The 16,430-nt window shown below is 38.8% G+C and overlaps 1 protein-coding gene across 1 annotated transcript in view; it reads left to right on the top strand.

Annotated features, from left to right (window-relative positions):
- Nucleotides 1–15,793, top strand: part of FRY (furry homolog (Drosophila)) — a 164,716-nt gene extending 148,923 nt beyond the window's left edge. Inside the window, exons 56-61 of the mRNA XM_008938741.1 lie at nucleotides 2,252–2,401; nucleotides 3,541–3,639; nucleotides 4,109–4,192; nucleotides 12,447–12,557; nucleotides 14,320–14,513; nucleotides 15,097–15,793. Coding sequence (XP_008936989.1) covers nucleotides 2,252–2,401; nucleotides 3,541–3,639; nucleotides 4,109–4,192; nucleotides 12,447–12,557; nucleotides 14,320–14,513; nucleotides 15,097–15,355 — 897 coding nt within the window. The 3' untranslated portion in view covers nucleotides 15,356–15,793. The remainder of the gene's footprint in view (nucleotides 1–2,251; nucleotides 2,402–3,540; nucleotides 3,640–4,108; nucleotides 4,193–12,446; nucleotides 12,558–14,319; nucleotides 14,514–15,096) is intronic.
- Nucleotides 15,794–16,430: the final 637 nt, after the last annotated feature.

Here is a 16,430-nt window from a genome sequence, read left to right as displayed (position 1 = left end):
TGCTTTCTCTTCCTAGTTTATTCTCCTTTCCCCATGAAGTTATTTCTAATGGGCCCCTTCCTGCCCATTCTGAACGCATTGAAGTCAGTTGTATTATTTCTGTAATCTGTCTCCTCTGCTGTCTCCATCCATAAACTGAATTACTCTTTCACAGAAGGGTGCTGCAGCACCTAAACAGGTTACCCAGAGAGTCTGAGGAAGCTCTGACCTTGGAGCTTTCAAGACTCAGCTAGACAAAACCATGTCTAACCTGACCTAGTGTTGGCAATAGTCCCACTTTGAGTTGAAGGCTGGATCAGAAATTCTTCAGAGGTCACTTTCTATCAACATCTCTTGGATTCTGGTCCATAATCTGTCTTTCTAAATTTCCTTCCACTTTTACATTCTCAGATAGCTCTTCTCTGTTGGTTAGGATGAAATCTAGATCGCTTTCATTTGCTAGAAGAGTTGTCAGCAACAGCATCACTAAGAATTGACTGCTTCATTAAGACTTCACTGGCCTCAATTTGTACCAGGGGAGATTTAGTTTGGATGTTAGAAAAAAAATTTCTTCATTGAAAGAGTTGTCAAGCTTTGGAACAGACTGCCCAGGGAGGTGGCAGAGTCACCATTCTGGAGGTATTTAAAAGATGTGTAGATGAAGTGCTTAGGGACATGGTTTAGTGGTGGACTTGGTGTTACATTAATGGTTGCACTCGGTGATCATAAAGGTCTTTTCTGAAATTCAAATTCTTTGTGTTTCACAATAGCTGAAACAATTCTATGATTCTGTGACTTGGACTGAATCTTCTTTTCAGAAGACGTCATAATAGTAAATCTCCAACTGTCACCAAGCCCTGGGATTCAAATAATTCTTCTAGTTGCTCATAAAAGTAATCGTTTACCCAGTTTGGTGGTAATTACTAATTGCCCCTTGCCTTTACTACAGACTTAGTGCAGCAGAGAATCTGAACCATATGCTGAGTGACATGTATAGTGCTTTGTTTCTCTGTTGAAGTAAGATGGTAGAAACATACAGCAAGACAAGCATCAGTCTATCCAATCTTAACTGTGTTCAGGTGGCCAGTTCAGATGCTTTAGAGAGAGATTCATAAATAAGCAGTTAGGAAATTGGTCTGTAGAGGAAGTTTCTCTTTAACCGTTGTACAAGTTACTGATAGTGTATACCCTGCCTACAATGTGAAGGATTATGTAGCTTTAAAAAAAAAATAATTCATTCAATCCTCCATTATCAATAAAGTCTGAGTTCACCTCACCTGATTTTAGGTACTTCAGTGCTTCAGTGTAGGAGCAGTAACAGGCTATTTATACATCTGTCATCCAGACTGGTGTTTGGGAAGTACTTCTCTCCAGTGAAGCTTGCTTACAGTAATGCAGGTCCTAACATACATTCCTCAGAGAAATGCCTATGGTAACTTAGAATAAATCATATAAAAATGCTGCACACTTTCAGTTTTAAAAATATTTTCATGATATTCCCACCTGCTGAGCAGCTGGCCTTAGTGAATTATATTTTGGCAGTGAAACCTGCTGTGTATTTATCAGTGTCAGTATTTCAATTCCTGCAAGACTAGTATATTATTTTTATTTAATATTCACTTTATACTTTAGTCACTGAATAGATAGTATCAGCATTAGAATGTTTCTGGATGACTAGACTGATTTAGGACTCAAAACAAGAAAAAAAATTATCTTCTGACAGGAATAATTCCCGGATGCAATGCAGTATTTCTGGAGTCCTCCCAAGCAGCAGAAAAGTTTAATAAGAAGGTTTTTCCCACAGGGGAAAACAAGTTTTTTTCTGATTTTTCCATGCTGCTGTTTGGCCTTAGGATGTCCATTATATTATCTGATTAGCCACTTGACATGGAATACTAACAAAACAATGCCCGGAATGGGCAGAAAAAGTAATATGCTGAGCAACTCTGTTAACTCTTCTTGTACAGCCAAGAAAAAACTACATGTGGGTAAAAGGCTTTTTAGAGATTGAATCATCTTTTTGAAAAGAATGTATTTTAGTAGTAGAGTAGTATGAATTCTGTAATTAGTTTTACAGCAGCCCAGCTGCACGCTGTCTTCAGCACAGTAACTATTATTTGGAATCCTTGAGCAGGCGTTGAGTTCTCCACAGAGAAATGGTCTCTTTTGCACATGTTATTGTGTGAAGAAAAAAAAGCAGCATGTCATTTTCTTACATGGGAAGGAAGCTTATTCCCGTGTAAAGAGTAATAAACTGTATTTTGCTTTCCAGAATATTCAGAAAAGATTCTGCTTCCTAACCTGTGATGCAGCGAGTTATTTGGGAGACAACCTGCGAGGAATAGGCTCCAAGTTTGTGAGGTCTTCTCAGATGTTGACATCATGTTCAGAATGTCCCACCCTTTTTGTAGATGCAGAAACAGTGAGTATATTCCTTCTGAAAGGCATGTGCAGCATTGCAGTGTGCAGGGACTTTGTGTAAGGGCATGTAGTGACAGGACAAGGGGTAATGGCTTTAAACTGAAATAGGGGAGATTTAGATCAGATGTAAGGAAAAAAATCTCACTATGAGGGTGGTGAGGCACTGGAACAGGTTACCCAGAGAAGTTGTGGATGCCTCCACCTTGGAAGTGTTCAAGGCCAGGTTGGGTGGGGCTTTGAACAACATGGTCCAGTGCAAGGTGTCCCAGCCCGTGGCAGGGGGTTTGGAGCTAAATGATCTCTAAATGTCCCTTCCAACACAAACCATCCTATCAGTCTATGACAATTCTATGATTTTACTGTCTGTTTCACTTTTGAGCAACTCCTGAACAGATAGGTCAAAAAGGGACTCACTTCTCATCTGTAATTTTTAGCTTCTGTTCTTAACCATGTTTCCATTAATTTTCTGTATTACTTTATTAGGTAAGTACTGGCAGATGAGCGATGTAGAATCATAAAATAGTTACGATGTATTGAGCCTGTGTGACAAAACCCAGTATAAAACAGGTGCCTACCAGACCCAGTTGGCTCCACAAATGGAAAAGAAGCAGCTATTTTTTTACATAGTTCAGTATGATAGATAGTAACACGTTTAATGGTTTCATTTGAGTAAACTGTGATTTGAGCTGAATGATAAAACTATACATTAGAGAATGAATGAGATGTCCCTTCCCCACTGTTTTCATTCTGGCCCATGTTTATCCAACAGCATCAGGACAATGTGGCCTCACAGAGAAGTGCAGAGGTAGGAAGTTGTAAAGTGTAACCTTGGGCCCACTGCTGTGACCGTGGAAGACCTGTGCCTTACACCATCAGAAGCAGGGGAGATGAACCAGTTAAGCTTTGTGCAGTATTTTATTTTAGGGAAGTCCTCTGCAAAGCTGTTAAATGCAGAACACAGTTTCAATTCCACATTATCATAGGTGCAACATTTGCTATTGAGTTTTCTTTTTATGTGTATTTTTGCATAAAGATTTCCCAAGTATTCGTTTGCAAGACCTTTACTATACTTTCTACTCTGCTAATATTTTTACTCTTTCGTAGTGCCATTTGCTAACCGTTTTAATTTCATTTCTCTAGCTGCTCTCTTGTGGCCTTCTTGAAAAGCTGAAGTTCAGTGTTTTAGAACTGCAGGAGTACCTGGACACATACAACAACAGGAAGGAGGCGACGCTCTCGGTATGCTGGGTTATCTTATCTTCTTGGGTTTGTACATGTTTATTCTTAGCTAGGTCAGGAGAACACATACACTCAGATCTGTTTAAACTGATAGTAGAAAAACATAATTCAGATACTGGAATCATTAAATGTTTCTTCTTGAATATATGAATCAGAATTAAAACTATAGCTATTGTATCCCTTAATTTTAGAAAAATTGACATATTTAATATTCCTGGTCTCCTCTTTCTCCTTTCAGTAATTAATTAATTGTCTTGTTTTTTCAATTCAAACAACAATAGAAATCAAGACTACACTTCTTAAATTACAGTCAAAGCAAACCACCACAGTCTGTATGAATAAAAAGTGCAATTGCAAAATGTCACTTGTTTACATGCTGTGCTGTGAAACTAAAGTACTGCTTATCTTTCTTCAGACCAAACTATAGGTGCATTATTAATAACTTCTTTTAATTTCTCTCTGAAAACAGTGGCTTGCAAACTGCAAAGCAACGTTTGCTGGGGGCTCACGAGATGGAGTTATTACCTGCCAGCCAGGTGACTCGGAAGAGAAGGTAATGAATGAGCAGTATTACTTCTCTCCCGTAAAGTGACATGTGTGATGCATCTTGTTCTCAGACCCACAAGAGCCTGCTGTACTTCCTCCTTGCCTCTCTGCTGGGCTTGGGCATGATCCAGCTTTCACACTTAAGGCTTGAAGGTATTGTTGCTGCCTCAGTGCTGGCCGCAGGAAACAGGAAGCATTCAGAGGCAATCCTGCTGCCTTCCTAGGCTAGAGGAGGAGGCAGAGCTAACCCTGCCTGGGTTGTGTGTGCTCTCCCTTTTAGAAGGATGTTGCAGCAGCAGTTTCTCACAGTGCAGTGTCTCTGAAAATCAGTCCTGGTGCTTCCAAATTACACCCATTTTATCTACAGCTGTTACAGAATTGGTCTGCCCAACAGCAAGTCTTGCCCAGTTGAAATACACTTACATTAGGAGTTATAGAATAATGACTGTAAAATGGCCAGTGAAATAATTTATGCTGTAGATAAGTATTTATAGTTAAGGCAAAATATCTCTTTATCACTTTTGAATAAAAGCTTTACATGCACATGTGCACATATATATATGCAATATGAAAATAAATACATTTAGATTGTTAATTCCAGTTAAGATATCAGTCTTTTCAGAAATCAGCACTACCAGTAGACATTCCTGTTATTTGACACACTAATTATAGATAACAGCTGGTACCTTAGTGATGCAGAATGAGTTCAGAAATGTTATTTTCCTTTTGGAAGAAAAAGAAAGGAGGGATAGGAAATGGGGGAGGGGAGTGAGAGGTTGAAGAGAATTAGCCAAAATCAGGAAGCAGCAACAGCATGTAGAAAAAAAGTGTCATCTCTTCTTTGCTTGTATTTTAACTTATGAAAGAACATGATGACATTTTCAGAATACACAGATGCCTGTTGTAACCATTTATTTCAATACTTTGTTTTATTCTTATGTTTGTTTCAGTGTGTCTGTCTCCCCAGTGCAGTTTATTTTCTTCTATTTTTATCTTAACCTCTTTTCCACCTCTGTGTATTTGTCCTCCTGGTTTTGTACTCCCTTGATTTTTGTTTCCCAAGAATCCCAAATCCTTACCACCCCTGCATTTGGGCTTCCTGTAGCCTTATTAGCAAACCTGATTTGCTAATAAATCCTTTGGCTGCAATCACAGGCAGTGGAAACTGTTCAATCTTCCCATCTGGCACTGGCACCAGCAAAAGTTACAGAAACCCTCCAATGCATTTGAATAAGATACCATCTCTTCTGTAATTGTAGTGGTGTACAGGGAAGTTACAAGTGAGCTATTCTCAAATCTAAGAAGAGAACTCTAAGGAGAGACCTGAAATACACACTGCCACCTCTCCTGCAAGTACATCAGGAAAGGGAGATAAAGAATGTGTAGGGAGACATCACTATTGCCACGTGCCTGGGCTTTCTCTTCTCATTGATGTACAACCACCCAAACAGTGACTGCAGACTGTAGTGTTCCATCTCTTGCTGTATTCAGCTTAACTTATCCCCTTCATCCCTCTTTTGGAAACCCATAGAATGGGATGGAAGTTCACACATTACTCCTAGAGTGGCAAGTATTTGTTTTCTTATCTTTCCTCTCCTCTTCTCCCAGAGCCTGAAAGGTTAAAGAATCTAATAATAATAATAGGGGGGGAAAAAAATCTGTCTTACAGTGGTAGGCACAAGGGAACCTGCCTAAACTCTTAAACTCATTGAGGGTTAGACTAGGGCCTGAAACTCTGCTGAAAACTCCTAGCCTACAAAAATTGCTTAGCTGACAAACCCAGGCTACTTCTGGAAAAGGTTCATAAATTGTTGTGAGGAAGAAAAAGCAGCATCTTGCTCTACAGAAAGCAGAAATCTTAGATTCTCAGAAATTCCCATCCCCTATTTTCACTCCCTGTGAAAACAGTCCCCTCTACAGACAAGACAAATAGAAGACCAAGTTGAGTCTTAGCATAAGCAGTTGCATCACAAACGCCTGATGATGCTGGTAACTAACTTGGCATCAGTTTCTCTAATCAGATCTTCTTTCAAAATAATTGGACATGATTTGTTGACCATTGTTACTGTTGCTGAAAATGGGTAAAGGCAAAATTGCTTATTCTGCCATTACAGAAGCTTGAAATAGAAGTTGTTTAGGTCAGCTACTAGAGCTAGAAGCTTTTCTGAAACTGAGTGAGAGCTTCATGTCCCAGAATGTCTTTTCCCCCCTTATTCTTGCAACAGATTACGTGATTTGAATGTCTCTGTGGTTTATAAGCTCTGATGCTGTATTGACCAACAGATTCTCAAGGGCATGGGAGTCAATTTGTTGACAAAAGATAACTGCACAAACTATTGTGCTGTCTCTCCATGTGTAACAGTCTTAGATGAGTGTAGCTACAGGGGATCAGTACAGGGGCTTTTTTTAATCTAGTCAAAGACTGGGTTTGTTTGTTTGATTGTTTTTCTTGGGATACATGGAAGGTCGTATTTTTCTTGTCAGTTACCACTGCTAATTCAAATAAGTATTTATTTCCTAAGAAGACATTCAGTATACTCCATAAGTCCAAAGTCAGGATGCACTTTTCTTAAACCTTGCTCATCCCAAACCTCATCACAAGCTAATCAACGGGGGCTTTGCAAACTCAAACTGTTAATAGGTATTTGAAACAGGCTACACCCCATAAAAATTTACCCAAAGAAAATCAGGATGTGCCTGTCGCTATGAGTGTCCGTGTGGCTAAAGGTTCAATTACTCTAGGCCACCAATAAGACTGGAGGTGGACCTCTCAAGGCCATAATTATCTGGAGTTGAGTTGAGTTACAGTAAAGGTCAAGGCACAGTCAGTCTCACTGTTAAGTTAGAAATTCTTAATAATCAGTAATTATCTGTTTGCTGTTTGTCAGATCCTTGGATTGACAGTGAGGTAAGATTGGTCTCAGTAAGCAGCTTTTTTAAAGGAGAAATACAGCTGTATTTTAGATGTGTCCAGAGAGAGTAGTTTCTACAGTTCTTCAGGTCCAGTGGATTTTTAAAAATGCACAGCATACAATGAATATCTCTTTTTCTCTCTGACATATATATATATATGTACCCACACACAGATTCATATATAAACCCAGTTTCCTAGGTTGTGGGAAAAGCTTTTGTGTGTTGCAATGTCAAGTCAAATAGAATACCTTCATAAAATGCATTTGGAATTAAAACCCCTTGCACACAGCAGTTGTTTTGTTACAGTGAGACTCTCCTGTGCCAATAAATGACCAGAGACTGTGTTGCCATCAAAGTGTTCGTGTTTTAAGAAATAATTGTGTAACTCTCAAGTCTTTTCAGTATGTAAAAAAGTGATTCCTTGAGAAAAGCCAGAAGGCCTGTGATCTAAAGATTGCTACTGTGTGATCTTCCTGATCTGCTAACAGTACAGAACAGTAATTCTCTGTCTCAATAAAAAAACTAAAGTGAAGTGTTGCTGCCAGGGGGTGTATCCTTCTCAGGTGCAGGATTTACTAGCTGCCTAAAGAACTGTGCGAGTGATCCAAATACTCTAAACTTTGAGTATTTTAACTAATTGTGAAGTGTCTATCACTAATCTAAACCACTTCCTTCACTCTAGGAATTAAACTAGAAATTGAGAAGAGTGAAGGCTAGGATCATTCCATCTGAGCTCTTGGTGCTGGGAGCAGAAAGAAATGTCACACAGTCCAACAATTAGTGTCCTTTCAACTTCCCAGGAATATTTCATTTTATGCTGAAGGAGAGAGGAAGATAAGTTACAGTCATGAAATTGTAGAGCAAAGTGGAGTTGAGCATCAGTAGTTCAGGGAGATTTTCTATCTGGTATATTTTCTTTCAGTTAAGAAGGGCTTTTTGTGTAATGTGAAACTCCTTCAACACCCCTTGTTTTTTTGTCTTGCCCTGCTTTTGGAAGCAGTACAGAGAAGACAGTATTTTTTGGAAAAAAAAGACCATGGAATTCACTTACATGCTGCTTCCCCACCCTGCTTCTTTAAAGTAAATTCCATGGCAAATTAGAAATTATACGTGGATTCTAGTGTTTCTGAAAGTCAAATGAAACTTGGTGGCATGCTACACTTCTCAGGAGATTAAGTCAGAGGCAACCAAGATTGGAAAAACACAAGCCAGCACACCTGTGAATTTATTAGAGCACCATGATCTGTCTGCTCTTGTCCTCTTCTTATCTTAAATTCAGCTGTCCAAAAGCTTAATTTACGTGAACTGCATGGAAGCCAAGATGTAAAGGGTTTTCTTCAAGAGTACTAAACAGAAAAAAAAAAATATTCAAGCAATGTTAAAGGCATAAAATTAAACATCACAAGCACTTAAAACTAAGTTTGTCATGGGTTCATAGAGGAGTAGTGCAGGATTTGGGACAATACTTCCCATACATTTTTTAATAGAAAGGCCCCTGGAAAGAAGCCAGGCTGAAATGCTTTGTTAGGCTATATACAGTTAGCATTATCTCACAGTTCTGTGTTTCCTGCCTTGGTATTGATGGTAACATCATATTTGTAAGTAGCATTCCAAATGTTTATTAACACTGTGCATATGCACTGGCATCAGGCTGTGACTGGGCAGATGTCTTGTGTTTGTTAGTTACAGCACTTCCGTGATGACTCTGTTCATCTAGAACATCATTTGAATGTAATATATATAAATATATAAAAACATATTTCCTTATAAAAAATAAGGAAACCTGCATTAGGTGTGCACAGAGTGCAAATGTCAGTTCTTTACAAAGAGGAAAGGAACACTTCCTTTCAGAGGAGAGAAGTTAGTCCCCTAATCTTTGAAATGCTAATGTAGGTCAATTAGAACTTCCCTTAGGGTTGCAGCAGGACTTACATTGACATTTTAATATCTCCTGAATTACAACTCAGTGAATCAGTACTGGTGAGAGGAAGCAATACAAGGTTGCCTCAACTTCTGGCATTGCCACGTAGTGAAAACAAAATGGCATTTTCCATGGGACTTTTTTTTTTTTAAGATAGTCATAACTTAAAAGTTATATGCAAAATGTTTTCCACTGTAATGTGCCAAGTATTAAGCACAGAAGTCACAAAACTTATCCCAGAAATTTCATTAAGTCTATTATGGCCAAAAATAGAAGTATTTATAAATAACAAAATATTTGTAACTAACGAAGTTCAGTACTGTTTGTCACTTGAAAACTTGGTGTAATTTTTGAGTACTTTGCAATATGAGCTTTTCTGAATAACAAAGAAAGCAAATTTAAATAAAAGTATTATCTCAAGGGTTTTCTAACACAGTTTCACTGTAAGTTCCTGAGCTACTGTGTGGGATAAATCAAAACTAACAAATCTGAAGATCTAACTGAGGATATTTAGACAACAATTATCTATTAGATTTAAAGCCTGATTTTATTAAGAATGCTGTGCATGTTGTATGTGATATTTCCAACCAGTTATCAGGTTGAGGCAAGCATTGCTAATACTGCTGACAAGTTATGCTATTAAAGATGGGCTGTGCTTCCTATTGCATGCGTTACACTGACACTATACTTTCTTTCCTTTCCTTTTCTCCTGTGCCATGCTTGCTGTGTAGCAAATGGAGTCTCTTGCAGTAAGTTGAAGTTCTTTTCATATTCTTTGTCCATCCGTTGATGGACTAATACATCCCAATTTTACTGTTTTACTTCTAAGCATGTTCCTTTTCATTATAATTTTCCTGTAAAATATGTGGATCTACATGCAATGATAAATAATTCACTAAGGTGTGTTTTGTGAAATCTAAAAATATTGTGTCAAAATTCAGACACCCTCTTATGCTGTTTTAAGTGGTCTTGTATATAAATTTTTAAAAGACAGGCCTTTCAATGGATATAATGTGCTAGAGTGGAAGATAAAAGTTTTTGTTATTTTAAAATTGTTTTGAATTTGTCCTAATGGAAAAATACAATTTATAGTGGACAGCTATGTTTCAAATTAGTTCTCTTTTTATGATGATTAATAGTTTCAGCCATGATTGTTTTCTAATACTTATTCAGGAAGAACAAAAATTGAGTTGCTTGATATGTAAGTAAATACTGAGTCAAACTTGAGTCTTCAATGTGACAGTAGTTTGTCTTCATTCGGGTTAGGAGCCAGGAGAGTGAAATTGAATTATTGTTCTTCAAGGGCCAAAAAATATAATGTGTTACATGCCAAGCTATCATGAGATTTTTTTTTTTAATTGTGTTATGCCATGTCCTGGTTTTCTGTTAATTTTTAACTCCCTGACAACTTGAAATATATGTGTGTTTTACTGCTATGTAGTGTGGACAGTTCTCCAAAATTTGAATAGAGTGAATTTGATCCCTACTGCAGAAGCTCAGGCTGTGTCCCTGCTGGTGAACAGAACAGGACCAGGGAGAACGTGTGTCCCTGGGCTGGAATTAGGGGTGAACAGTGCACAGCCTCCCTGGCTGGGGCACCAGCCAGCCCCTGACATGCCCAAGCATGGTTTGAGAGAAGAGAGAAGCCAGAGCTTCTCTGTATCTAAACATATTCTCTGTATCTAAACAGTCACTCTTTATTTTGGGAGAACGGTTAGCCATACAAACCCAAGCTTGGCAGTGCTCCTGGCCTCAGTGGCAGAGGATGGCCTCTGGGCAGGTTTATTTAACGGTCAGCAGTCCCTCATGCCCTACCTCTTCATTCTCCTGGCCACCACTGGGTTTTGTCCTGCCTGCAAGTCAGTTCTGTCCTAGCAGGTCACACATCCATTCCCTCCCTTTTTTTCCCACCACATACCTGCTGGGCCTTCCTTCAGTTCCTGTGGCTGTCCTCTGTGCTGTCACATAAGGTCTGGCAGGATTCCTCCCTTCCATTTGGGGCAGGAACACTCTGACCCTGCTCACCAGTAGCAAACGTTAAACATATCAACTCAGATATCAGAAAGAGTTTATCCATAACAGCACGGAGCTCAGACCAGGCAAATTCACAGTGCTGAACTCTGCTGCTGTGGCAGCCCAGCGCTGAGAGTGAGCAGCCCTGCTGCCTGGCCTTCACCAGGCCAATGCCTGCCAGGGTGACACCCAGACACCTGCCAGCTTGGCACTCTCCTTCTGCTCCCACTCTCCTCCATAAACCTCCTTCAGAAGGGAACTAGCTCTACCTGGTCTTGGCAGTGCCCTTGGCTGACTGTTCATAGACAAGTAGCGGGTGTCCACCCCTCCTTGATGAACAAAGCTGAAATTTGCCAAAGAACTCTTTGACCTCAGCCCCCCAGCCTTGTCTGGCTAGTACAGAATTTTGGGAACTGAAACACTAAGGATATGGTTCTAATTTTGGCTTATTAATAAAACCCCTGGCATTTAAATATTGAACCATATGTAAATGAACACTTCAGTCAAATTAAAGTCTATAAAGTTTTAAGAGTACTTTTAATGAGTATTTGTGCTGGCATTTGCACAGAGCCTGGTACAGCAAACAGGTGAAGTACATGCCAGTGCCCAAGCACGTGTGAAGTGCCTGAAGGAAGCAGAGACATTAACAGGATACTAGGGCCATAAGCATATTAACTTGACTTCTCTGTCAGACGTGCCCATCGCATGTTCCTTCAGTGTTTCTGATACCTTTTGTGTAGTGCTCTGCATTACACTGGAAGAAACAAGTTAATATTCATAGAACAGTATCTGCTTAATGTGGGAGAACAAACTGCAGAAGCCAGATGTCCTCTTACACATTAAACTCCATCCATTTGTTGCATGGCTTCTATAAGATGGTGGAAAAATCCATGAGCTGAGGTTGAAGTTGCAGAGCTGGCATATTCTCCTTCCTACTCCTGGCTGTATTTATTGCCTCCCTTCCTCTCCCCTCAGAGAAGCTGACAGGAGCTTTGACCCTCTTGGACAACTACTTCATTGGATTTCCATCCTTTCAGAAAAGGTCTTTGACCATTTCTGAAGTTCTGAAGAGTTTTATGTTCTATGCAGCAAAGTAATTTCCCCCATATTCTGCCTCTGCTTTCCAGCTGCAAAGTAGGGACAGTGAAGCTAATCTATATAAACTGCTTTGAAACTGGAGCTGACGTGTGCTACATGAGAACTAACCATCATCATTTTGATTTTCAAAGTCATATTTGACTTAGCTGCAGAAGAAAGAACGTTACTTGTTTTCCAAAGTAGTATAGGATCATGCTTCAGTAAAATAACGGGGTTTTCAGAAACAAACTATCTCAATGTGTTTTACTAGTTATAGAAAATTTTCCCAGCTCACTGACCTTTGTTAATTATTTCTCCTTCTACAAATCTTCCTTAGCAATTGGAGCTGTGTCAGAGATTATATAAACTGCACTTCCAGCTGCTGTTGCTTTTTCAGTCCTACTGTAAACTTATCGGACAAGTGCATGAAGTCAGCTCCATGCCAGAGGTATGTAACAAAGTCTTATACTGAAAATAACACTTTCATATTCTTGTTTTTCTTTCTATCAACATAAACCAAAGATTATGGTATTTCACTCTGAATATAAGACTGTAGAGAAAACCCTTTCATACACCAGCACCTGCATTAAAATGCACTTTACATGTAGGAACGTCAGCAAGTGATTTATTTTTATTTTAATTGAAGCCTTAATTTTTAGTGAAGGTGAGCTGCCTTTACACGTACAGAAAACATACTCTTCCTAGATGATGACTGATTTTATATAAACTTTGAGGAAACACTTGGACAAGGAGCACTTGTTAGCATGACAATAACAAAATAATTTGGTAAATTAATCTCAATATGGAAGCAAAATTAAGGTTTTTGTTGCCACAATGTATTGTGATTTCCAGTCATATGAAGTGTGTCCATAGCATGTGCATTATACTAGGAAGGCCAGCAGCAGTTTTTGACAAACAGCTATTAATGGATTTGTATCCTCTTGTACCTAGGCAAGCAAAGCTGTGTGGTGTAGAACTGCTTTATATTTTGACTGCAAGCGTGCTGCCTCATCTTCTTCTCTGGATAAACAAATCAAAATCAGTTTAATGTTGTCAAAGAATATTAACTCTGTTTTAAAAATGTAGTTAACTAAAGACCTTAAATGTCTTAAGTCTTTTTGATTGTGATTTTTACAAGCTGTTGTCTTTAAATAGTTTTGACACTCTACACTATCACTTTTGACCCAAAGTGCTTTTTATTTTTAGATAAATCTGTGTATCCTACTTTAAAAAACTCGTCGCAAGAACAATACTGTTAGTCAAGTTTATTTTCAGCAATTACATAAAATATGTAATACTTAGAAATAATGCTTTGAGGTGATCACTTTAAGTTGAATGATCATCATTTAAGGGAAGACAGTAAAATAACTTGCCATTCCATCTACATTTTTGTCCTGATGAGGTGTATATATTTTAAACTATCGAGAAGTCATCATACTTTGGTTGGAGCTGTAAAACAAAATTTCAAGCACTGAAATGTGTTTTATTACCAATTCTAGTAGTTTATAGATTCTCTGTAAATGGAAATGGTTTGTTTTATCTGATGTGCTCTACCAGTACAAGGAATTTGAATACTTATTGTGTGTTAAGGAACTGTTCTGAAGGCTGGCTCATAGTGTGACTTGGCTGTTCACTTCCAAGAGAAGACAGGACAGTAGGCACCTAGTCTTAGGGTAGTCTACATTTTAGAAGTATTCTGTGTTGCTTATAGGAGGATTGATTTCTGTAAATGTATTTCACAGTTACGATTTTGTTAGATTGCCACAAATAAAACTTTTCAACCTGGCAAAGGGTTATACAATTCCTGTCCATCTGTTAATTGTATCAGATGCTTCGTAAGTTTTGTAAATAAATAATATCATCATTGCTAAGAGAAGGATATGTTTTCTTAAACTTTTCCACTATGATATTAAAAAAGCAGGAGGGATGAAAAGTAAGTGATTGTTTAGAGGTGCTCTTTCATTTTAGCAAGCCAAAAACACAGCATAGGGTTAAAGAAGCCATAAATCTTAAAAAAAAAAAAAATGTAGTTTGAGTTTTCTCTATATTGTACAGAATGCAGAGCTCAAGAAATGTCCTTGTGTTAAAATGGGGTCTTTTCCATAACGGGTACATTCCGTGTGGTAGTCAGACCAGATTTGAAATACCTACTCCCTTTGGTGCCTGTGGAGAATGAAAATACCCACCTCTCATCTTTCTCCTTGGAACAGCTGTTAAATATGTCAAGAGAACTGAGTGAGCTGAAGAAAAATCTTAAGGATGCTACTGCTGCAATCGCAGCTGAGCCTCTGACGACGGAATCTGAGCCCACATTCAATTCCACAGAAGCAGCTATTCAGTCCATGCTGGAGTGTTTGAAAAACAATGAACTCGTTAAAGCCGTCCGGCAAATCAGAGAATGCAGGCAAGTTTTGCTACATGGCTCATATTAGACTTTCATGTTATTAAAAAAATGTCTAGATTTATTATCTTCCTAATTTTATACTAACTGTAATGCGCAGGGTCAGCATTATTCATTTGTTAAAACAAGGTACATGGGGGAATTGATACCATTAACTTTTCCAGGGGTGTGCCACCAATAACAATATCAAATCAATAACACAAACGTGTGCTTGCAACAGTGAAAATGTTTCATTACATTGCATAGATTGAAAGTGCTTCTGCAAGGCTCTTGAGAATCTTTTTATAGAGCTGATTCCATACAGGTGTGTATCACTGGCATCAGCTGACGTTCAGCCCAGTTTCACTTATTGGAGTGAGTTCACTTAAGCTTTTGGGGTTTTTTTAGATAACAGGAGTTGCAGTTTTATGTCATTTCAGTGCCTGATACCAGACTCTGAGTTACAAATGAGTAGCATAGAACAGTGAGTTGCTTTGGGCTTGTAGGTGTGTGTGAGTCAGTTCTCCTAGAGCTCTCTGTCAGCTCGTTTGCCCCTGTGCTAACAAACCCCTAATGATACACACATTCTTCTCCCGTTTGATGGCAGGATTTTGTGGCCCAATGACATCTTTGGGAGTAGCTCCGATGACGAGGTCCAGACACTACTGAACATTTACTTCCGGCACCAAACCCTGGGTCAGACGGGCACCTACGCACTGGTGGGCTCCAACCAGAGCCTGACTGAGATCTGCACCAAGCTAATGGAGCTGAACCTGGAGATCCGCGACATGATTCGCAGAGCTCAGAGCTACCGGGTCATCAACCCTTTCGTCCCAGACTCCAGCACTGCCGGCACAAGTCTCTGACAGGACTCTCCTGTCCTCTTCCGAGCTGGGAGTGCTGCCCTGCTGGGGTGAGGTGGCTCAACGTCTTCTCAGCCTTACAAAGGTTTGGTCAAACTGTACTCACTCTTGTTACCTTTAGGATTTCTTCTAAAAAGATACGGGCCGAACTTCAAACGTGTAGCAATACTGTAAGGACAAAGGTAGCGTAGAGCACCCGGGACGACATCCTTTGTTCTCTGTTGCACAGGGATCAGTTAGCATTTCACTGAGCAACTGCAACTCACTACTGAAGAAGTGACTTCCATTGCATACCAAAGCCTACTACACTGAACAATACTTCCTTTATAGCAAATTAATTTTAGGTTGGCAAAAGTGCAATGTTTCCTTCGCAAAATAATATTTTTTGTTAAAAAAAAAAAAACTTGTACATTTTTTCCTTTTTTCTCTTATTTGGTTGAGTGAAAGATGGGCAGAATGAAGCTGGCCACGGAATCTAGCAAATTTGTTGGTCAAAAGCTGAGAGCCTGTGTGTATGAAATGAATTGTAAATGGACTACAGTTTAATGTACACTGTAATTTGAATATGATTACTGTATCTTAAAACAACGAGCTGCTATGAAGTACATTTCCTAATGTTACTGGGCTACTGTCTCTGAAGGTACTGGATCATATTGCAGAGGTCTGTTCTTAGGCCCCCCAAGCATCACAAACGGTCTTGGTGCATTTTTTTTTTTTAAAAGGACCTTGGCTGCTTTTTACTAGAGGATTGCTTTTATGAATATATTTATACTATTAAAGGATGGTTGATCTAATTTAACTTGCCATTTTGTAGGAGAAAGTCCCACCACAGAGTCAAATCTTTTGAACTGTTATGCATGCGTATTTTTATTTAATACAAATCAAATATAAAAAGTAAAAATATTATCGTGAAATGCAAGTTCTCATGTTAAGTTTCTTTAAAGAGATGTCTTATTTTATTTGTAATGTATATAGAAAAGTCATACCTGTATGTTTTTTTTTCTTACATTTAACTGCTGTCCAGTGTTAAATGTATGCATGTAAATCTGTTGCACATCTGAGACACTTTTTATTCTGA

This window comes from Merops nubicus, unplaced genomic scaffold, assembly GCF_000691845.1.
Source record: "Merops nubicus isolate BGI_N331 unplaced genomic scaffold, ASM69184v1 scaffold9374, whole genome shotgun sequence".
Lineage (NCBI taxonomy): Eukaryota > Metazoa > Chordata > Aves > Coraciiformes > Meropidae > Merops > Merops nubicus.
This window is presented reverse-complemented; position numbering and strand designations above follow the sequence as displayed.